We start from the raw sequence: 24,074 nt of genomic DNA, 5'->3' as shown, positions 1-24,074 counted from the left end.
ATCCTCCAAAATCCCCCTCTTCTTCAAACACCATTCAGCCTCAATCCTTAAAAATCAACCGATACTGAATATGTCCATGTGCCCTCAATCCTCCACAATCCTCCAAAATTGTTGCATTCAGCCTCAATCCTTCAAATCCGCCCGGAGGACTTTGGAGGATTGAGGAAGGTCAGGGTTAATACAGCGGGAACCATTCTAGTATTAATTTACGGCAAATTACAGTATGCCGTATGTGCTTTTAGGAAAGCTTGCTGATCAGGTGAAAACAAAAGGTCCATTGACCAGAGCTATTACTGGATAAATATATGATGTGTAACTAGTCCCGCCTAGTCGCGACTTTTTTTCCTAACTACTGAAATTCACTAGTCACCCACGCCTACGCACAAGTAATTTTTGGGGGCCTGTAGTGTTGGCACCTTACAATGATCCTTTCACTATCTGGTTTTTGCCTCATCCTACCATATATAATTTCCTGCGAAGTAAATGGGTAATGCTTTCACTGGACAGTTGCATCATTCCACATGTATGCATGGGGGATTCGTATGCATGTATGTGTACATTTTGTATGAATGACATCTTAAAGTTGTTAATGCTTCCAACACAACTTTTTAGCAGGCAGTACAAGTTCAACTAAATTTCCGAATATTGGAACATTTTTATAAAGGCTCAGTGCCCCCTCTTGGTCCTGTATCCACTGCAATATGCATCTCTCTTAAAGGATGTCATTTCCTACAGACCAGCCACGTGCATCGGCATTTTGAGCGGCAACTTGCATAACGTGCATCAAACAACATTTCAAGCAACAAGTGCACGTGTTTGGAACAATTTTAACACTTCACAATGCGTGCTTGATTGCGTAAGATACGCAGTTGCAGTTCTACAGAGATGGCTGTCTTTGAGAGAGACCTACAAGTACGTGCATTATCTCGTATTCGTAACTACATACATGAATGTACATGCTGCACTTGCACTCATAATTCATATCGACCATGTTGACTGCTGCACATGTGCAGTTAACGCCGGACACTTCTGGTACAACCATGATGACAATCAACCCTTGCTCTATGAATCAACTGACAAATAAGAGCATCATGAATACAATTCATCCACACACACAAAATCAAAATTGCCTAAATTTTGCAGGAAAAAAGCAATAAAATATGGATTTATATCTGCCACCAGTCATGCCAGTGCCAGCTGGTACTCCTACTCCTAGGCCTACCAAGGGAAGAACAAATGCTGACATTTTCTAACCTGGTTTCTGCCCATGTTTTGGCCATAGCCGCTTCCACTCGTCGACTGTGGGTGAACTTGGGGCATACCGCTGCTTCTTTGTCCCCAATTTTGAGGCGACTGGTGGAATGTCCCTGACCCTTGGTTTGACATCATTCCAATTGATCCTCCTCCATCTGACCCTTTGCCCAAACTATCCCCGGGACTGGGATAACTGCTTGAATAGTTTGGCACATGTTTTTGGCCTTGAAGAAGTTGAGAGAGGGTTGGAGCAGAATTCGAAATTCGATCGCCGCCGTACGATCTCTGTTGCTGTTGGTGTGATGATCCGTAACTGGGTGGCATGGACGGGGCATTTGGACCCGACCTAACGTTAACGTTAGACCCCATTACCATTGGGGAATATCCCTGCCTGGATCCCATGTGCCCATCGTATTGGTTATACGGACTGTTGGTCATGTTTTGATTCTGATTTGGACCTAGGCCTAGATTCATGTTTAATGCAGAGTTCGGCGGTCCGTTTCCTGTCTGATGTCCGCCATGTTGGTTTTGCATGCCGTATCCAGTATTTCGATTCCCATAATAACCACCGTTGTAGCCCTCACTACCCGTCGTGTTTTGAGCAGACTTCAGACCAGAGTTTTCCACTAATTGGTTGTGCACACTGCTATTACTAGTGTTGCTCTGAAATGTTCCTCCTGGCCCCGCATATGGGTCTAAACTTCGATTTTGTGAGGGATGATGGCCCGAAGTCATACCACTTTGTCCGACATGATGGCCATCTTGCAGAATAGCAGAGTTCGAACCAGGCATGCCAGTTCCAACACTGCTAGCAGTCTTTGTTCCGATCTCAGTCCCAATATTTCCTGGCGGTTGGCCAGCCGAACTCATGGCATTATTCATACCAGTTCCTTGACTGTCAGTAGGCCCATTCGCCCCCTCCCCACCGGTGTTGTTACGGGATGAGGGCCTAAAGTCTGGTACGGCGTTGTCCATTGTGTTGTTTGCTGCTTGCTGGCCCTGCGGTCGAGAGTTAATTTCTTGATCGCAATTGACATTTCCAGCGACTTTAGCTGCCATACTGGGAACAAATTAGCCCCAGTATTCCTTCCTCCGAATAAGTGGCAGCGCGGCCGGTGCTAGTCCACAACGTATCATAGATAACCGCCTTGCGTATCTTCTGTCCGACACACGTGTTTTTTTCGAAGAGTGATTTGGAGAATAACACCGAATCTTCGTGAATCGTCGGAAAGACTTCATCACACGTATTTCTTATGGCGCACATTCTGCATGGCTGAAATGCTAGCAAAATAAAAAGGCGACATTACAAATATTTAGACCGAGAAATCCATGCGCCTGGCAAGGCGAAAAACACCCCAAAAATGTCCACCCGACACTTTTTTATCGTCCTCATAATTTTTTGACTCAATTTCAAAACTAACCCAAGTTTCCCAGGTGATAATGGGCGCGCAGGAATTACCTATTCTTCATTTATTTGAGGACTAATTCATGCTGCCTCGGTAGGACACTACATTCCTGGGCGGTGGACTGTCCCTAGCATTCTTTTCATGCTGCTTTCGATAAGGCTTTCTCATAGGCCCTCTGCGCAGACAAGAAAATGGTTGCTCGGATACTTTGATTTCAGCAATAAACTACAAAAGAATAGAAATTTAATGACAATAAATATATAAGTAAAATAATTTACAAAACCAGTTTTGATAATGAGTCGTTTTAAACACAAACGTGGCCAAAAACAAGTAGGTATCGTGCGAGAACAGAGGGAGTGAGCACACTGCCCTCAGTTCTCGAATTACCGGGCCGTAATTGAAGAGTGACGTCAGGCGAGGCTGTATTCCATTTGGCCTTTTGTTTGCAGTGGAGGCGCAGGCTAGGCAGGCACGTTTCACGGCTGGATTGAAGTTTTATCTGTTTTTTTTTTTCATTTTCGCGGGCAAACCGTGGCGAGGTTTTTGACGGACTTGAGAGTTATCTCCCTGCCCTCCTGCGACGGACCGGATTCATGCCGGTTGCAACGCTTTTTATTCTGTTAAAAGAAGTTAAATTTTAGTTTGGGAAATAGAATCAATTTTATTGGTAATGTTTTGTGTATACTTGTTTTAATTTGTTGTTTTTAAATATAAAAACAAACTTTTTTCCACTTGAAAATCAACCAAAAATTAATGCAGTTGTTTCCTTTATATACATCTAAAACGTAGTGTGAGTAGGGTAGGGTGCAGGGGTACTGCTGTGCAGGGTTTGGTATTTAATATGTTCTCGCTCCTCTCTTCCAGTCTGGTATATAGGTATATTTACTAAATAATTGGTTTGAAATACTTGTTTTCTTAATTTCCTTTGAATATCCTTATTCTTTCTTTCTTTTTAAATGTATTTACCTTACAGTCATGACAAACTTAAATTTAATAATAAGTGTAATAATAATTGAATATTTGTTATCTTTCGTAATTATTTAAACTTTTGTTTTCCTGTCAATTTTCCCTTCACTTCACATTTTAAATGGGCAGACTGTACCTTCGGGTTATGGAAATTGGTTGCCTCCACTGTCTTGCCTTCTCCACATGACCACATCTATTCTTTCTTGTGCTTATTTTTGTGTGGGTTTGTAACGTTATTGTATCTATTCATGTGGAGAGAAATAAAATATTAATAATAATGTATTTGGGCAATTCCAAGCAAACAGGGACATGGCCCCAAAAAATCAAATTCATGGCTTATAAAATGTACTACTTTATGTGCATTATCATTCGTTTTCATATTTTTCTTGGAAAAGCATTAGTCACAAACTTATTATGCAATTTAGTAGTATGACTTTATATCTTAAAAACAATAAAATAAAAAACTGCCCACGACTTTTCTTGAAGACATGTAGGTGCACAGCTGTGGACGCTTAGCCATATGAAATGCGAGTGACGAAAAGATCTCTTTTTTATTATTATTTTAAACTGGTAGTGATTATATTGCTGACAATTGATAATTTGCTTCTCCCACCAAAACCAAGTATAAACGCAACAAGTATTAAAACCAAAAACCCAGCACATTATGCCCTTGAAATTTGAATGCGAGTGACAAATGAAATGCGAGTGACAAATGAAATGCGACTGACGATATCACTTTCTATTATTAAGAATGCAGACAGAGAAACCCTTAGATGGTAATATTGAGGGAAGTGCATAGTATGCACTAAGTATGCATATTGTCTTCGACCTTTAAAAGGCAGGCATCATTTATGGTACCCATGATGCATTGTATCTCCATAAGAACAGTTCCAAGTTTTATTTCTATATGAACATTCTGACCCTACACAAATAAAACTTGTAAGTTAACTGTTGAAAGTCAATTTTGGTCAAATAATTCATGCTCCTGCTCCTAAGGTTGTGAGTTCATTCAAAAAGTACATGAATGGATGAACACAATTCATTTTCTAACAACTTAAGCATGGGACTGCAGAAAGTAGAGAGCTAGTGCCTTTGCGGCTGTGGATTATTAAATTACAGAATATTTGTAAATATTTCTGAAAACATTTTTTTTTTTCATTGTAATTAATACTTTGAGTCTTTTTAAACAACTTTGTAGGTTGTTTGAAAAGACAAAGCCAAGATTTGAAAAGAATTGTGGAGGAATTCAAAAGCTTCATTTTGTTCACAACTTTATTAATTGACAAACTGAAAGGCGAGTGACGGAAATGCGAGTGACGACATTTTCCCCCTTTACATTAAAATACTTTTTTTCATGGCAATTAGTATTTTGGGCACACTGAAACGGTTTATAAAGGTTGTTTAAAAAGAATTAGCTAAGACTTGATAAGAATTGTGGAGGAAAAGCTTCATTTTGTTCATAACTTAATGAACGGACAAACTGAAATGCGAGTGACGGAAATGCGAGTGACGGCACTTTTCCCCTCTAACTTAAATACAGTTATATTGTTGAAGATATTTCTTACCCTCATTTATACCTCAGTATGGTAGGTATAACCTTTTGGTTGTGGTACATTTGGTTTGAGGAGACGTTTCAATTAAAACCAAGACAATTTTTGGCATGTCCTTTTCACGAAATGCGAGTGACGGTTTTTCCCAACAGTGCCATGCTCATATTTAGTATCATTAAATTTTCATAATTCCATAGGGTTAAAGCCTTATATAGGCCTATTGAGTATTTTCAAACCAAAAAAGAAAGAGTAGTTCTCATTTTTGTAAGAAGTACACCACTAAGATTGAAAGAGGATGCAAAAAAGTGAAATGCGAGTGACGCTGGAATCGCCCATTTGTATGTTTTGCTGTGCTTTCCCACTTACCTATTTTTAAAGTATTTTAATATAGGCCTACTTCATGGGTAGCTACACACGTAATTACAACAGTAGAAAATCAACTACACATATACCGTCGTTTACCCTGCCCAACCAGTGTGTTCCACTCTGTCCTATCCTCTCCTTCCCCCATTACCATCAATCCTACCCGTTCTCTAGTTACTTAATGCACTGTACTGTCCAGGTTCAGTCAAAAAGAAAATGACAGACTTATGCAAACAATATTAAAAAAAATATGAGGCTTGCTCCATCCATTTCACAAAAAATATTATAGGGATAAAGTACATGTTATTGACTATATAGTATAACTGTGAAAATGTCACGTAATATGCATACTATTCCCAAGTTATGATTATTTTAATAAAAAGATCACAAAATTCAGTTGTCCACCACTGATCAATTACCGTTTCTACAAACTGATGAATACCCATTAATTACTATGAAACATGGATGTTTTCCCACCTCCATGAATGAACGAAAACTTGCATAGGAAAACAGACACTTGAAAATCGCCATCAATATTGTAGGGGAAAAGAGTTGACTTCTTCCTAATATTCAATCAAAACACAACTCTCCATCTGACAGTAAAAAGAATGTTTCAGTTTTGACTCAAATGATTAAAATCTCATTCATATTTGAATGCCTGTTTATAAGGCCGAATAAAACAAAACATGTTTCTCGTCCGGGTTTGAAAAAAAAAGGAGGACTAGGAGTGGCTTTTTTTTTTTTTTTTTTTTTTTTTAAGATGGTCGCCATTTAAAACTTTCCTGCAACCGTTGGTGCTTCCACTGTTCAAGGGCACTTTTAAAATGAAAGACAAGTTGGACAAGAAAACTGAACATACGGTCATTTAGAGTTGTATTGGTCACATATTTCGCAAGTATTTATTTTCCGATAAATTTGTGGACTTTTTCGGTGTTTTTTACTGCATTTTTCAAAAAAAAGGAAGCGGGTGGGGACGAGAAACATGTTTTTTTTTTACTTCGCCTAATCTTTATTTCTCACTCAGTGCAACATCTTCCAAGGAAAGCTATAAAAATAGGTTCTTTTAGTAAAATCGGCGCGCTGCTTAGGTCAGAGGTCACAATTGTCATACACAATGCTGCATGTTGCGGTTCGACTCACATAAAATTTACTTCTTTTTTTTTCTTTTCCCCCAGAAGTGATTTTTTTTCCGAAATTGTGTTTAATTAAGTCCTACTAAGCAAGTCCTACTGACAGATGAAATCAAAATCACTTTTGTCTGATTAATGGCTCCGGAGGATTTTTTTGAAGGGAAGTATAATGACCGTACCAAGCACCATTCCGTTACCAATTGACCTATCGCCGTTTGCGAGTAAGCCACTCCCAGCTACGGAAGTGTATTTATACGGAAGCGTATTTAGGACATGACCAAAACAAAAAAAAATCCGGCCCTCTATTTCGCCCGGGCGGATCACTAATTCGCCCGGGCGAATTATTATTTCGCCCGGGCGGATAACTAATTCGCCCGGGCGAATTACTATTTCGCCCGGGCGGACTACTATTTCGCCCGGGCGGATTACTATTTCGCCTGGGCGGATTACTAATTCGCCCGGGCGAATTACTCCCGGACGGATTACTAATTTTCCCGGGCGAGTTAGTAGTCTGCCCGGGCGAATTAGTAATCCGCCCGGGCGGAATAGTAATCCGCCCGGGCGAAATAGTAATCCGCCCGCGTGAAATAGTAATCCGCCCGCCGTGTTCACTTGTTCCGACCGTACTTAAGCTAACTCATTCGGCTCTCGCAGTGCTGGTTCGTCATACTGTGCACAAAATGAAATTCCATTTTCAGAGGGTTGCAAATGGGAATAATCCGAATAAAGTAAATTGAAAATTCGTTGGAATTAGAAGAAACAATTCAAAATTTTGAAGAGCACGATGTATGCATTTTAACGTGAACAATGCTATGCGGTGTAATGTGAAATGTTGACGCTAAGAAATACAAACTCATTGGTTATACTAGCCTTGGTCAATGCTCTCGTCGTTATTCGTCCCGTACGCGGTCAATTGTCGGCATACATGTATAGTCCTCATGCGCTATGCACATGCATGTAAAAATACAGCGCGAACAGCGACCTCACGCGGCCACTATTTTTATATGCAAATCAGTTGGGGACGATCGAGAGCCTTGGTTCAATCGTCCATGTGAGTTTTTGGGGGTGGTGCTCATTATGTTAATAGCCTTAGCTGACCTTAAATGTCGTTTTCTTATTGGTCGATCGTTGCGTGGAAACTTGCATAGTGAAACGTGGCACCGTACATAATCCAGACACGTACACGTTGTGTGTCTCTGCACACGGCACCAATGCACAAAAACTGTGATTCCTGTCACGTCCGCAAAAGGCGAATAGCTGCAAATAATTTGATGACGTCCGGATTTACCAAGGTGTGATTGGACACTCCACATATTAGCCCCGCCTACACTTATCTGTATTCGCATACGAGGTCGTGCGCTAGAAATCCAGCGCAAAATAAAGAAAAACATAAGCTTTTGCCGACGATTGAACCAAGGCTCGAGATCGTCCCAACCTGATTTGCATAAAAAATAGTGGCCGCATGAGGTCGCTGTTCGCGCTATATTTTTACATGCATGTGCATAGCGCGTGAGGATATATGCCGACGATTGACCGCGTACGGGACGAATAACGACGAGAGCATTGACCAAGGCTATGGTTATACATGGTATTACGCATGCCTAGGTGACGATAATGAGAACAGTGACAGTTCACGTTTTAGGGTAAGGTAAAACAAACACCAGATTTCATAGGAGTCCAAACTTCCGTACGACACCGGTATTGTAGTTCATTGCATGGTGGTCACGAAGCGCCATCCACATTATTCATGCACTGAATCCAGTTCCATACCAACTTTACACATGTGATGTACTCATTTATAACGTATAGGCCTACCAGCACTCAGTTACCCCATTATAACAGTCCCGAATCCTTCAATTTTGATAGGATTTTGTTCCCACACATGCCAAGGAGTCAGGATTAATTAAACGGCTTCGTTATAAATATCATAACGCGTACACGTACCGACGGCCAATAGGCCTAATAAAATCAACTCACACTCACATCTTACACTCACATCTGTTGCATGCTTCGTACGTTCTGTACTAAAATAATCGGCAGATGTGATCGATGTGGCGGCTATTAATTTGCATATTTAAAATCGATGCGCTTATATAGTTGAAAATGAAGCGTGTCATCACGAGTAATGACTGAATGAGTCGATTCCGTGGAAAGAAGAAACATGCAACTAATGGCGTTATCTCGAATCATTTGTGGGTGTCTTCTGTTGTTGTTTGTGGGATTAATCTGGATACCAATTTTGTTCGTCCACAATTCTGAAAATGACGTGGACATCACAGTGCTGGCTGCTGACGTAGTTGTGAGTATATTATGATTGTCGCGTCTCAATACCGGCAGTGTAGAACCGAAGGTTTGTTCAACGGTGGAATATTTTAATGGATAAACAAATCGTCACACAGTGACAAATTAAAGGGAACTAGGTCCTTGAACAGCCCAATTGGGCTACAAAACGCGCTTTGAACGAGATACTGTTAATCGGAAATAACATTTAAAAGTAGGATATAAACATCCTCACAACTATCCTTTCAAAACTGGGCGTTTCTGTGTTATTCCTGTATTATGCGTGCGAGAACGAATTTCGGGGTCCACTTTTTAGGACCCCGTAAATTCGAGCTGTTTGGACGCTAGTTGTGATTTCATTTGTAAAGTAAGTGTTCGCCTTTTGCGGACGTTGAAGAAACCACTATTTTTGCATTGATGGTGATTGGTCACCGCTGTTCCTGAGACACACGTGTATATCGTACACTGAGAATTAGAACGACACGAAAAACGTATTCGTGCTCCGTCATGTCCGATGTAAACAAGCGTTTTTTTCCCCGTCTTTTCTCGGGAACGGAAGACATTAGGTTGGTTTCCTTTCAACCAGATGTTTGAAATAGGCTAAGTAAACAATCCATAACATACAATTTTCGGTGATTTCAGGACCAAGTGCCCCTTTAAGTTGTTTGCGTAGTTCTACTTGCGCGTTGCATGTAGAGTACACTTTCAAAATTCAATCCATCTAATTTCATTTTGTTCTACAAACACGCACATGATTTCAAAATGTCTGCGCCCGGGACGGCTTCAAACCATAAATATAGAACTTAGTTTTTAAGTTCTATATCTATGCTTCAAACATAGATATAGAATAAAAAGACTAGATCGGCAGCGCATCCACACGCGCCCATTCACTGTGCGATAAATCTCCGCCATTTTTGTTGTCTCTCCGAGTGGACACGCAACAAATCCAGCCTCGACTCCAGAGGGGCGCGTGCTCGTTCCTTACACTAATGATCGCGCAAGGCATGATGGGAAACAACATGGCGCTGCAAAATCGTACCCACGGGGCACGAGGTTGCAACAAATCAACGTAAAGTAATGGAGCTAAATGTATCTTTCCTCCAGCACGTGACCTAGCTCAACTCGCGCGAAGCTAGAAATGCGCACCGAGTATTTACGCGTGCCGCTTTTCATTTTGGCTATGGGATAATCAGTTTATTTTCTGCAAAATAAATCTGTTTTAAGACAATTAAAGCCAAGTAGGCCCTAGTCTAGCCCGACTGCGTCTGGCCGTCCAGTACTATCGCAAGCTCTGTAGTACGGCCAGACGCCCAATGCTTCCAAAAAGACTGAATTTTTTTGGCCGCTGATGTAGCGATTTTGCTACAGATTTCGATCGAGATTATCTTTTCATCCAGGACAAAAATTTCCAAAGTTAAGGTTCTTAGTCGTAGAGCAACTCATACCTTTTCAAAAAAACGTTCTTTGGTCTCAATATTTTCATCCATCTGGCCAAAAGACGACTTTCAGTCATCATCTTCCACAAATATCGTCCCGAAAATGCTCCCCCATGGATTTCAAAATGGCGGCCGCGCTGTAATGTGTGCATTATGCGAGCGCGCTTGGGCAAGATAATGAATATGCATCATAGTTTATGACGTTTGTCGGACACTCGGCGCGGCTGGCCATACAAACACGAGGTCATGATCTAAATAATGCATATTCATTATCTTGCCCAAGCGCGCTCGCATAATGCACACATTACAGCGCGGCCGCCATTTTGAAATCGCATGGGGGAGCATTTTCGGGACGATATTTGTGGAAGATGATGACTGAAAGTCGTCTTTTGGCCAGATGGATGAAAATATTGAGACCAAAGAACGTTTTTTCGAAAAGGTATGAGTTGCTCTACGACTAAGAACCTTAACTTTGGAAATGTTTGTCCTGGATGAAAAGACAATTTCGATCGAAATCTGTAGCAAAATCGCTACATCAGCGGCCAAAAAATTTCAGTCTTTTTGGAAGCATTGGGCGTCTGGCCGTACTACAGAGCTTGCGATAGTACTGTACGGCCAGACGCAGTCGGGCTAGCCCTAGTCATAATCATAAGCATTCATGTTCAAGAGATACTGATTGCATAAGCATGGGCGTCGCCAGGATTTTTTCTAGAGGGGGGCCAAAAAATGCTTGTATTTCTCAACACATTCTCTATTCATCAGTTTTAGAGGGGGGCAGGGACATTTTGCCCCCCCCCCAACTCATTAAATTTACAACACTTTGTCTTCGCGCCTTTTTTTTTCTTCTTTTTTTTCTTTTCTTTTTCTTCCTTTTTTTTTTTTTGGCTTTTCCAGGGGGGGTGCCCCCCTTGCCCCCCCCCCCCCCCCGCGACGCCCATGTGCATAAGCAACAAGGGTAGATTGGTGCTTCAACGTTATGGGAACGGTGTCATCTTATCTATTGTGTTTTTATTAGCATTGACGGTCTCAAGTACAGTAACAGAAATAAACCGTCGCATTGTGCGCGTCAACGGCGTTGCGTTCGTCACGTCTAGCGCGCAATTTGTATCTTTCCTCCAGCACGTGACCCTCCATACAAGTCTGCGCGTGTGGACGCGCTGCCGATCTAGTCTTTTTATTCTATATCTATGGCTTCAAAGCGTCTCCGCGCGCAGCGAGGAGTTAGCGCTCTAGTAATTTAAAGATATAGTCCATCATTTGTAATTTGTGCAGTTCGTTTGAAGCAACAAACGTGTTCAAAATCTAATGAAGGATACTGAACAACTAACCTGATGAACTTTCAGCTCAGCTTCAGCTGTATATTCCGAGAAAAACAGCATTCTAGGATCTCAATTTCAAATCAAAAGTTGCTGAATCATGTTTTGAATTGTTTTGATTTTTGCAGCTATACGCGATGTCGCGCACTGATCCGACGAATTATAGCAACCGAGAGCGCCTGTGTGTCTTGCCAATGCTTGCGCGAGCGCATTATGGGCGCGCCCGGCGTGCAATCTTTGAAATGCCCGCGCAGTACGCTGTGAATAGCCATTCAGCGTCATTTACGTCATCATCACAGCCAGGGGTTAGTGTAAGGAACGAGCACGTGCCCCTGGAGTCGAGGCTGGGACGTATGCGATATACGCTAGTGATGTGATGGCTTTAATCCGCCGAAACTATGTAATAACGCCCTCTGCCGTCCAATTTCTAGTTTCGTTAACGCATTTACAAATTCGGCGATGCTCAGATCAGCGCACCCAGCTAGCTGCAGCCAAGTAGACTTGCTCAAGTCTGGGTTTCGCTTGGTCAGTGCGGGAAACGCACGCTGTAGGTTGCGTATTTGTATGGCCGTAAAAGTAACATTGATTAACCCTAGGGGGTGTGCAAAATCATATTGAAATTGGAGGATTCAGGACTGTTAGGGCTATTCAGTATCAGATACTTATAAATTGTATTATGCAAAATTTAATACTTTGTTAAGCTGCATATTCGTGTCGAAGTTTGCTATTATTTTCTCCTCTTTTTTATTTACAAATGCTTGTGTGTGTTGCTAAACATAAATACAATGTATCGTGCTTATCTCAGTACAAAAAAAATAAGCAATACTACATTGTACAAACACGTAGACGTTAAAAAAACTATTTTAAAGATATAGTTCATGGTATTGTTAAATGTTTGAATGGAGGACTTGCGAGATTTGTGTTACGATATTGTTCTTTTTGTATGGAGGAGAATAATTTAGTTGGAGTACCTTTTACATGTACAGCTATAATAATGACAAGAATAATAATTTTTCCTCAGGAAATTTTAAGATGTGTTTAAAGAATGACGTCAGTTATTGCACTGTCGGATTTTTTTGAAGGGGGATGGGGTGGGTACGGACACGCGGTTGTGATGGAGGCGGTGGTTTCATTTCGAAAAGCATTGACGCTAACATCAGGTGGCGGGGGGGAGAGGGTAGATTGCAACGGGATGGACTGATTTTAAAAGCGAAATCTAGAAGCTAATAAAAGCAAAATTGAAGTGTAGAAAAATATTCAAACGGGAAGAAAATTTGATTTTGCAACAGACAAACAAAACCATTATGGGTAAACAGTGGGATCTCAATCGCTCGATTTATAAACTGTTACCTACCCCACTTTATTTAGATCTCCCATGCATGCCGCTTCAACATTTGAGATTCTGGCGCCGTTTTGAAGAGTTTGAGTTATTAGTGTTATATAGTTTTGTATTATTAAAAAATAGGTAAATTGTAAGCGTTTTTTTTTAGAATCACCTGCCTTTAAAAAAAAAATGTTTCACTCAGGGTCTTGACAGTGTATGGAACGAAATTAGTAATTTCTAGTGTTTTTCAAAGAATTTCTATCACGGCCCACATTTTCTAATGGTTTATTCAGGGTCTTGATAGTGTATGAAAAAAACATTGGCGGTAGTGTTTTATTTAATGACGCAAATGGGGATATTGGTAGTTTCGTTGCAACGAAATTAGGAATTTCTAGTGTTTTTCTTAGAATTTCTCATCACGGCCCACATTTTCAGATGTTTCACTCAGGGTCTTGACAGTGTATGAAAGAACATTGGCAGTATAGTGTGTTATTTAATGACGCAAATGGGGATATTAGTAGTTTCGTTGCAACGAAATTAGGAATTTCTAGTGTTTTTCAAAGAGTTTCTATCACGGCCCACATTTTCAGATGTTTCACTCAGGGTCTTGACAGTGTATGAAAGAACATTGGCAGTATAGTGTGTTATTTAATGACGCAAATGGGGATATTAGTAGTTGTTGCAACGAAATTAGGAATTTCTAGTGTTTTTCTTAGAATTTCTCATCACGGCCCACATTTTCAGATGTTTCACTCAGGGTCTTGACAGTGTATGAAAGAACATTGGCAGTATAGTGTGTTATTTAATGACGCAAATGGGGATATTAGTAGTTTCGTTGCAACGAAATTAGGAATTTCTAGTGTTTTTCAAAGAGTTTCTATCACGGCCCACATTTTCAGATGTTTCACTCAGGGTCTTGACAGTGTATGAAAGAACATTGGCAGTATAGTGTGTTATTTAATGACGCAAATGGGGATATTAGTAGTTGTTGCAACGAAATTAGGAATTTCTAGTGTTTTTTTTAAGAATTTCTCATCACGGCCAACATTTTCAAATGTTTCACTCATTTTCAAATGGGGATATTGTGTTATTATGACGCGAAATTAATGGGGATATTAGTTGTTTCTTTGCAACAGAATTAGGAATTTCCATGTTTTTCTTAAAATTTATCACGCCTATATTTTCACATTAATGTCTTGACGTTGTATACAAACATTGTCAGAAGTGTGTTGAGGATGTTAAGAACTGTTATTTTTTTTAACGTAATTTCTTTTAACGTATATAATTTGTCATAGAAAATGACAAAAAAATGAACTGTGTTGTACTTAGGGTTTCCCATTCTGGCTCACGTTCAAACGTAATACTCTGCAGGTTCTTGACATTGCATTGGCAGTAATAGGGCACAAACAGGGCAACTTGTTGCAATGAAATTGCCGCAGAATTCATTCTTTTCCTTTGAAAAATGTTCAAGTTCACTCATGGTCTAGCGTTGTAGTCAACTTACCAAGGAAGTTACCGGTAGTGGATTATATCGTAGAAGAAATAAAAAGTATATTGTTAATTTTGAATTACCCGTTGGAATTACGCTGGTGTTTTCCTTCACATTGTCTATAACTGCTTGCTGAAAAAAACTGGTAAATTTCACGGAATAACACAAAAACGCCCAGTTTTTAAAGGATAGTTGTGTGGATGTTTATATCCTACTTTTAAAAATTCTTTCCGATTAACATCATTTCGTTCAAAGCGCGTTTTGTAGCCCAATTTGGCTGTTCCATCCAGGACGCTTGCTTCCCTTTAAAGGGAAAATACAACATTTGCAAACATCATAAAATAAAACTACCAAATCATTTTGAAATACCTTGCTGGACTGTTAGTGAATGACAGTGTAAAGCATCCTGTAACATCATGGCACCTGGTATACTGTCATTTTCAAGAAAAGTGGTATTTTTGTATCAATTTCCAACGCTGATCGGCCGATCAGCGTTGGAAAAAACTGGTTTTTTTTTCAAATACTGGCCCCAGTTGACCATCGCACTTGTTTGTAATCGATTACACACCTATGAACGGGTACAAGCCAGCTAGACTGGTTCCCTGACCTTTCAATTCCCCAATATATGTAAACTGCTCTGTTTCTTCTTAAATGGAGTCAGGGAACCAGACTACAGGAAAATGATTGTTTTTCTTGTTTTTTTATAGCATTTTCGAACCCAAAACCTCAAAAAAGTCAGTGTAACTACATTTGCTATATATTTCCAACCCCCCAATTCCATCCATTTCTGAAAATTACAGCAAAAGCAAATGATGTATATTCCCTTTAAACACAATTATTTTGCTATCACTTTGTAAACATTGTGTGTTCAATTCCTAAACACCATTGTTCAATGGCTAAACACTTTCCATCTTCACTCTAAACATGTTTAGTATTTAAACATGGTTGCAAACTGACAGCAAAAAGTGTTTAGAAACTGGTGTTTAATTGCTTAACACAGTTTTTGCATGTGTATGCAGCCAAATCACGATTTGCATGTCCTCGAATTCTCCGGTATTAAAACATTTTGTGGGTCATGATCTTCAGGGTTTGTAAAAAGAAGGGCGGATGCCGTGCACACTGCAAGCTAAGTTCTGTGAATGATTCGGATGAAATTGGGCCAACAAATAATATTTTGCAATGGAGCTCAGGTATCATTTTGTCGGTATCTTAAAAAAAAGTAGCAAAAATCACTTAGTTTACGTCTTTCCAGATGCCCAACAAGGTACACTTCATATTTCAGCGCGCGTTTATCCACTTCAGTGCCGTATAACAATGCGCACACACTGTTTGTACATTGTACAACACGCGTATTACCGGTACACGTACATGTACATGTACATGTACATGTGTGTGTATGTATTGCAGAGTGGGTGCATACATGTGGTGCAAAAGTAAGCAATTCCGACTTGATCAATCTGCCATCAGCACCCCCTCGCGTACGTGCACGCGCCTGTATTCATCGATGCATATGCAACACCATCTCTATGCATATGCAGCAACATCGCTTGACCAATCAAAGTAACCATTTTTTGAAGACTCGTTTATTATTTTCAGTAGGTATGGAAGGCTGGATAACAATCTGCAAAAGTTTTAAAAACGTAATCTTAATTTGTAGATTTCAAACACATTATATTTGGATGATAATGCTAAGATCAGCTGCTCTTGGATGGAATTGATAAAGAACACGACATTCAAATGTTATTCAAAACAAAAGGGATTTTTTATTGGTGTTAACCTGTAACAGATGTTGAGATCCATTGATACCAACCTCGTGCCCCCTGGGTACGATCTTGCAGCGCCATGTTGTTTCCCATCATGCCTTGCGCGATCGTAACGCCTGGAATTGTGTAATTTAAATGTACCAAAATACGGTACATTATAATTAGGGCTGCAGTTTATCCGTTTTACGTGCCGACGCCATCTTTAAAATGTTAAAAGTTGTGATTTTGAAGAATCAATACTTTCAAACACAACGTTTGGACGTTGTGTTAATTAGCAAAGATTTGTATTAAATGTATGTACCCCTTTCGTGCCTTTACAACCACAGATACAGGGTGTTTTTTTTTAGCGAAAGTCGCGGCTGACATAATTCATATCGTACAGGCATCGCGACTTTTGAATCATAATTTTTTTCGTACGTGACGTTACGTGCAATGCTAAGCACGCGAGCGCGAGCGCATTATGGGCGCGCCCGGCGGCGATATTTTTTTTTACACAACTATCTGGGGTACCCATTTTTCAGGCGACTTGAATCAAGGTTATAGGATTGTAGAGCGCCGCATAGCGGCGCTCTACAATCCTGTAACCTTTTACCTACGCGCGCGCGTATACTCTGCACATGTGTGAAAGTATATAATTTATGAATTGCAGGGTTTTTCCGAGCACTGCCGTTGCCTAGTGGTTAGTCATGCTGGCTAATGATCGGAGGTCTCGAGTTCGATTCCTCGCTTTGCTCACAAAGATCATGTAAGGGTCATTGAAGGTCATTGTTCAAAATGCTTCAAATATTTCATTGTCTACAGAATGTGATGGATTTTAATGTAACTTGGATGGAGTGATCCTTGGGTGTATGTTTATGAGAATTTCTGAAATTTGTTGTGGTCATTAGGGCCTAGGTGAAGAAAGAGAAATAGAAGACCAAGATTTTTGCAGGGTTTTCAAACTGTGTGAAAAAAAAGACTCAACCATATGTACGGGGGAAAAAAGGGCTGCGCAAGCCGTAGCTTTTGACTGCCTGGATGAGATATAAATCCTGATTTGTGCGGCTGGCTGTAAACCACCATAGGCGAACATTAAACAAATGAAAATTATGTCAGGGTTACACTGCCTAAAATTGCAAAACAAAAACAAAGAAAATTCATCAGGCCTCATAAGTGCCCCTCTTTGTCAATATAGTTTTTGTTTAAAAGAGGTTCTGAAAATCAAAATACATGTAACGGTTTTTAAAGGTGTTCCAAAAGCCAAAATATAATAGCATTACTTAATAGGTTTTTACTACGGGCCGGGGTGTCATATCTAGTCCGAGTATCACCCGTTATCCACGGAGCCAAGTCCTACATAGACTATATTTCAGCATGAGGTGGCAGAAATACAGTGAATGATACTCGTCTCAAATTCTCCACACTCGATTAAGTAAAACCAATTTGCAGGACTCCATGCAAACTGCCTAATTTTGAAACACTTGTACCAAAATTACTTTAAACATTTTCATTTATTTTTCTTTAAATGTATAGGCCTACTGGATGAAAGAACACTCTTTATGGGCTATATAGGTTACTTAAAACATAGGTTCCCAAGTTGAAATATAGGTTTTATATGTTTTGAGGCCTGCATTAGGTAAAGTTAAAAAAACTTCGGGGTACATTCGGGCCAAAAATAAAATAACGTTTTCAACTCGATATTGTGGCATTACACACAGGCCCTATGAAGCCCGGTTCATACTTCATGCGAAAGCGAATGCGAAGCGAAGTTGACGTCATGAAACATTCGCTGCGAAATTCGTCGAGTTGAAATGTGTTCAACTTTTGCGAATTCGCAGCGCGAATACTCGCCATGTCGTCACAAATTCGCGTTCGCGTCGAGTATGAACCGGGCTTTTTGTTTGTCTGCTACATTCCTACATACCTTAACTTGGTCGATCTTCGATTGGAACAAGGAAACGAGGCCTCTCCAGATGTCTCTTGCCGGCATCACTGTGCGCATCTCTGATGACGTCTTCAGACCAGTGTCTCTTTGAAGATCAATGAACGTGGTGGCCTGCTCGGTGCGAAAGCAAATATGAATTTGTGACGTTCTGAGCGCAAGTTCTCGCACTGCGAACACGCAGAAGTTTAACACATTTCAACTCCGGCGAAATTCTCAGCAAATGCTTCGCGACGTCAAATCGTATCGCACAAAGTATGAGTTCTTCAACTTTCTATGGACAAGAATATAGTCAATCTGTGTTTTTTTTGCCAGACATATCGGAGATGAAAGTTCATGCTTTTCCGTCACGGTTTTTTTTTCTGGAAAGTTGTGTTAGTTGGGCCAAAAAAAAAAATAAGTCGGTCTCTGGTCAGCGCGCGCATCGATTTTAATCATGCGCGTCAATCTTTTTTTTCCCCAAAATGTTCCGCGGTAGCTCCAACAGCGCCCTCTATTGCCGCACCTCCTCATTTTTTTTTTACCAAAGAGCACCAAGGAATGGGAAATTGCACCAAGGCAAATGATCGAGAGCACCAAGGCAAATTATGGAGGACACCAATGTACATGAGGACACCAAAAAAGCTAAATAGTACCCCACCTTGTCTGTACAATCCAAGCTTGAAGAGAGAAAAAAAAAAGGAAAAACAAAAAAGCCGCATCGCCGCGTCAATTCCGGAAGTTTGGTCTGACCAGAGACCGAAGATTTTTTTTTTTTTGGCCTTAAAGCTGGATCCATCTTTGGAGCCTTTTATGGCTCTGAAGTGTTATTATAACAGCTACTACCATTTCTTTGAGTGTTTATCAGGGAATTTGTCTCTTTAAGTCCTTATTGGATGGCCTGCGTAGACCCTGTACACAGCTGTATGGGGCTAGTTGTTTTGAAAGGCCTAATAAGCTCCAAGATTAATTAGTGTGACACAAATTTCCACCCGTAATTTTCCACTAGGGATTTTGTCGCATAAGCATCAAATGCAAGCTACAATGTACATCGAAGGTGATTGCTCCACATACTTATTCAGAGTCTGTCGCGTTTTTATAACTGGAACTTTATATTTATTTAGCACGTTAACCACACTGTACTCATGCGGTGACGTTGTATTTTATTTCCTTATCTATAATAAGTTTCAATTGCAAAACAAGTTCACGTTCTATCCAGTTTATCCTAATAATGATTAGGTCTGCATTTGAATTGTTTTTCCTTCATGACAATTGATAAATGAAAGAATCCGGTCCCATTTTCACATTCAGAAGCATGAAGGGATATTCATTCATCAATTTGCTGTTATTGCACAGGATATACGAACACTTTCAACACCAGGGGAAGGAAACTACAATCTGGAGCGTTCTGGGAAGATCTCAAAGATCCTGAAAACATTACACGAAATAAAGGACAAAGGTATCATCACCACAGACATTATAGCAACAAACACACTTGAGACAGACCAGCCTATGAATGTGGTGGATGTATCAACTACGTGGTTAAATGAGGAGTGGTCAGCACGCGACTCAGATGTTCAGCATATCGTTACAGCCAGGAGTAACCAGAGTAATGCCGAGTGGATCGAGCAGGTTAGCTACACCATGCTAAGCACGCACAATGGGACCACAACAGTGAGTACAACAGTAGTAGAATGCAAGGAAAGAATGTTGCAACCTGACACCATTTTTTTCTTCATATATCATCTCAATGAAGGTCATTCATTGCAAAAAGATGACAAGACATGAATCTGGGACTGAGAAACATTTCCAGTTTTGTTAGGAAATAAATGTTCTTGACTCTCCATAGACTTTGTACACAATCGCGGAAGTGGTGAGGTTGCAACATTCTTTCCGAATGGAAAATGTGTATGTTGGAAATTGCTTGGCAGACGGGTATTTACATCCAAATTATTTCCCCCCTCTATTACAGAGCACCTGCAACCAAATGGCATACCTTCGCAAAACAACCTTTCGCTGGATCAAAGTATTGTGTGAAGTGTTAAAAAGACAACCACCTGTTGTCAGAGTGGGTCTCCTGGCTATGGTGGTGTTAACTAGTTTAATTCTTACCATCATTGGTTATAAGTTGATGTGTCCTGGAGTGCACCACAGGGAAGGAATAGAGAGACATTACGACATGGAGGATAGTTGGCTTATGTTTGCCTAACATGAGTAATTCAAACAGCTACCAAACCTGCAGGAAGATTCAATTAATACTCTCATTCCTCTCCTTTATGTGGTAAATAGTCGTTCATACATACATGTGTTAACTTACAATCCATGTTTAAATGATCCACTTCTTAGTACTTATTACATGACAGTTGAGACTTGGACATTAAATTGGTGCGTGACATTCAAAACCATTGTCAACATTTTCCTACCACCACCCTTTCCTAATCATTCGCACAACGATTGTAGGTAGACCAAATTACAATGCAATTATATATCCACTGTGAAATTGACACAACCATATGAAGCCACTTCTCCTCTGCTCTCTGACATCATTGTCATAATCATGCTCAAGGTTTGACTCTGCTGTCCAAATAACCAAGCTAATATAGTTGTCTTTAGCGTTACACGCATTTGAAAATGTTGCTATTTGAGAATATTGGTATAAATAGAACAAAATTCAGTGGAAATGGATAGACCAAAAGGCAAACATGTTCAGTTTTAATCCTTTATAGTTTATTACACTTATAACACATGATCAAACTAATTTAATGCGGATAATAATCCATTAATAATTATTTAAATACAGAAAGGCTAGGACCAAGCTTTGTTCTTTCAAACTTTCCATAGTCATAGCAAAGGTGATTTGTGACATCAGAATTTGAAGTGTTTTATTAAAATAAATAAACAAAAATCTTGGTGGTGTGTATGGCTTACAGTCATTCAATAACTCCTGCCTAGGCTAAGGCAAGGATTCCAATAATTGAACACACACAATGACACTACAAATGATATCATTTCACAGTATTACACTTACTAAAAACAAAAACACTTTCTTCTTGTCTTCTTGAATAAAGGTGGATATGGGGAGGGGGTGGGGGCGCAACAGGGACCACACCCCCCCCCCCCCAAAAAAAAACCCAAAATGGAAAAGTGCCCTCTACCATCAAATACACCAAACACTTTCATATACATACATGTAAGATAAATTTTAAGACAACAGTAAAGTAATAAAAATGTATGTAAGGCCATGCCACAAAAATGTGAGATGACCCACATTATGTGTAAAACATACAGCTATTATGCTTACAGTGTAGATCAGGCTTATCGAGATCATATTCTGTCATTAAAAACAGTACATCAACATAAGTGAGGCAATTTTGAACTTTGTGAGGTGAAGAAAAATAAAGTGATAACACTGCTGTCAATACAGGATTGAAAAGATAAATAACAATAAATACTCTCTGCAAAAGCAGTACTTTCTTCAGCTCAATTAAATTAGCAGATATACATGTATACAGTACAGCTATCATAATAGCAACTTGCTGTACCATGTGAAGCATGTTTGATGCATTCATGTTTGTGCATGATATACACAAAGCTCAAAATATTGTATACAGTACCCTACATACGACTGTTTGCATATATCTGCTTGGAAATTTGATAAATGATGCATTAATAATTAATGAGGGAATGAGGAGTTGACACTCTAATAATAAACAAATAATGCAATGGTGAGAATATTTTCATGAGTTGAAAGATTGAATGTTCCATTCAATGAGGCGAAGCCGAATTTGAATGGAACATTCCATTTTTCAATGAATGAAAATATTCTCACCATTGCACAAATGCAAAACATTCATTATGCAAAACATTCATTATGCAAAACATTCATTAGTGTTCCATTCAACAAGGTGAAAACATTCATTATTTGTTTTATATAACATCCAAGTAGATCTTTGTCATTCGAGTGGAGGATAAAACTTTAAGAACTAACACAATTACAAATTGTATTATATCCACTACCTTTTGTTCAGCTTGTTCAAGGCTAACAAAGGTTTAAAAGTGAAACCATTAACAATATAAAAGTTAATATTGTAAGTTCTAAAACAATGCAAAAAGAAAAATCAGCAAGGCAAGTTCAGTCCATAACTGCATCCATTTCAAAGGCCAGTTTTGTACTGCTGTATAAAACGATGATGTGTTCTATATAGCACAAAGATCGTATAGTGTCACTTCACGTCTTTGCGCGGCACTACGTGGTCTAGCGTGTGCGTGCAATAGATCAAAAGGGATGGAACTAAAATGTACGGTGAACGGAACCAAAAATGCATGGTTATGACGTAGGCTGTGCAATGGTTTGATTAATGAATGCTGCGTGACCAACAATCCTCCAATCACATGACAAGGATTTACTTGGGTGTTATATAAATTAATATCGGCTTGACAATAACCAACAGATTGACCTGAAACTGACGTGCATTGATCTGCTGTAGACCCTTTGAATGTTGCAGCCATCGTGCACCTCAACAATGGCTTCAGTGCAAGGGATCTATAGACCTAACTTGTGCAAAAATGGGCAAAGCAATATCACATCAAAGCTCCAATGCTTCTTTCATCAGCCTTGCAATATCTGTAGCATTCTTGGCATCTCCATCTTAAAACAAACAAGCAAATATATATATCTCAAACAAGCTGATTACCTGATCATGATGTATTTGTGTTGGGGTTGAAAATGTGCGGGGTGCTAATGTAAATGGGGGATTTAGTTGAGAAAACATGCAGTTACAGAAATGCAAAAGATAGAAAATAAGAAAGTAATTACCTGATGAGGCAAAGAGATGATCAATATCATGTAACAGTAATTCAAATTCAATTCAAAGCTTCAGAAATTCACTTCCAAGCTTTGTTGGGAAGTGTAAATATCTGGGGAGATTGGTTTTGGAAAAGTGACTGGTGTTAAACATGAAATCTCAAGAAATGAAATAGCCCCCCCCCCCCAAGAAATAAACTTTAACCACATGAAAATAATACTTATGGACCATGGCATGTATAGCTCTCTGTAAATGTTCCTGTTGGTCTGTTAAATTGGCATTTGAGGCAGTCGCATTTGTGGGAAAACGTAGTTGAAAGATTTACCGTAGTACACAGGCGAAGGCTGATTGTACAGTTTTGACAATTAATGCAATAACATGTGAAGGTACCTTGCTCTTGCTAACTTGTCATTTGCTCTGAAAATGTTCAGTGTTACCATAAAATTACAAAGTCTGAATCATGGAGGAATTGGTCATAATTAAGTTACAGTATTGGACTCTTCAACAAACTTGAACTTCTTACAACTTTGCGAGACCTGCGAGAAAAAAGTCGATTCAACTTTTATTCAAGTTGGTTCAACCATAATAAAGCAAGGCCAAACAGCGTTACTGATGTCCGTAGTGATCGTCGTCGTTTTCTTCCAACAACCGCCAATGGATGTTATGTAAAGGATAATGCCCGAGATACACGACATTCGTGGGTAAGACTTCGCCCTCGGGCCATTCTTACCCACGAATGGCGCATTACCGAGCGGCATTATCCGACTTAAACTCCACCCGTGACGTCCCCCTATTGTTTCTAGCGCTCCATTATTTTGCACGAATGGAGCGACTTTGTTTCATACAAAGACACAAGCTTTTTTCCTGTTGCGTAACTTTAAAATGCATTCCTTTGTATATTAAAATGGAATTGTACTGAGCAACTATTCAACTGCACTGCGCATAGTTTGCTAACATGTGTTCTTATGTAACCAAAACAATGCCAAATTCTGGGTGTGCTTGGTATAAATGTTAAACCCCGCCTAGGCATCATGCATTCGTTGTTTGGGCTAGCGTGCTGATGACATGGCGTTCGTTCTCAAGACTTTGATG

The 24,074-nt window shown here is 39.7% G+C and overlaps 3 protein-coding genes across 9 annotated transcripts in view; 1 reads left to right on the top strand and 2 right to left on the bottom strand.

The window, feature by feature from the left end:
- The window catches only part of LOC119722959 (AT-rich interactive domain-containing protein 1A-like), a 67,195-nt gene extending 64,420 nt beyond the window's left edge, over positions 1-2,775 (bottom strand). For 4 of the 7 annotated variants that reach the window (XM_038193379.1, XM_038193383.1, XM_038193381.1 and 1 more), the window contains exon 1: positions 1,255-2,775. In XM_038193379.1, coding sequence (XP_038049307.1) covers positions 1,255-2,313 — 1,059 coding nt within the window. In that variant the 5' untranslated portion in view covers positions 2,314-2,775. The remainder of the gene's footprint in view (positions 1-1,254) is intronic. The other 3 variants (XM_038193385.1, XM_038193380.1, XM_038193384.1) reach the window with 1 other exon arrangement.
- Positions 2,776-8,668: 5,893 nt separating this feature from the next.
- Positions 8,669-21,298, top strand: LOC119722957. Its single transcript, XM_038193378.1, has 3 exons — positions 8,669-8,968; positions 19,534-19,851; positions 20,150-21,298. Exons 1-3 carry the CDS (start codon positions 8,831-8,833, stop codon positions 20,384-20,386), a joined length of 693 nt encoding a protein of 230 aa, XP_038049306.1. The 5' UTR covers positions 8,669-8,830; the 3' UTR covers positions 20,387-21,298.
- Positions 20,883-24,074, bottom strand: part of LOC119722956 (SWI/SNF-related matrix-associated actin-dependent regulator of chromatin subfamily A containing DEAD/H box 1-like) — a 40,911-nt gene continuing 37,719 nt past the window's right edge. The window contains exon 21 of the mRNA XM_038193377.1: positions 20,883-22,825. Within this exon, the coding sequence (XP_038049305.1) occupies positions 22,764-22,825 (62 nt within the window). The 3' untranslated portion in view covers positions 20,883-22,763. The remainder of the gene's footprint in view (positions 22,826-24,074) is intronic.

The sequence above is a fragment of the Patiria miniata genome, unplaced genomic scaffold, assembly GCF_015706575.1.
Source record: "Patiria miniata isolate m_02_andy unplaced genomic scaffold, ASM1570657v1 HiC_scaffold_16, whole genome shotgun sequence".
NCBI lineage: Eukaryota > Metazoa > Echinodermata > Asteroidea > Valvatida > Asterinidae > Patiria > Patiria miniata.
Note: the sequence above shows the minus strand (reverse complement) of the source record. Positions and strands in the feature narration are given on the sequence as shown.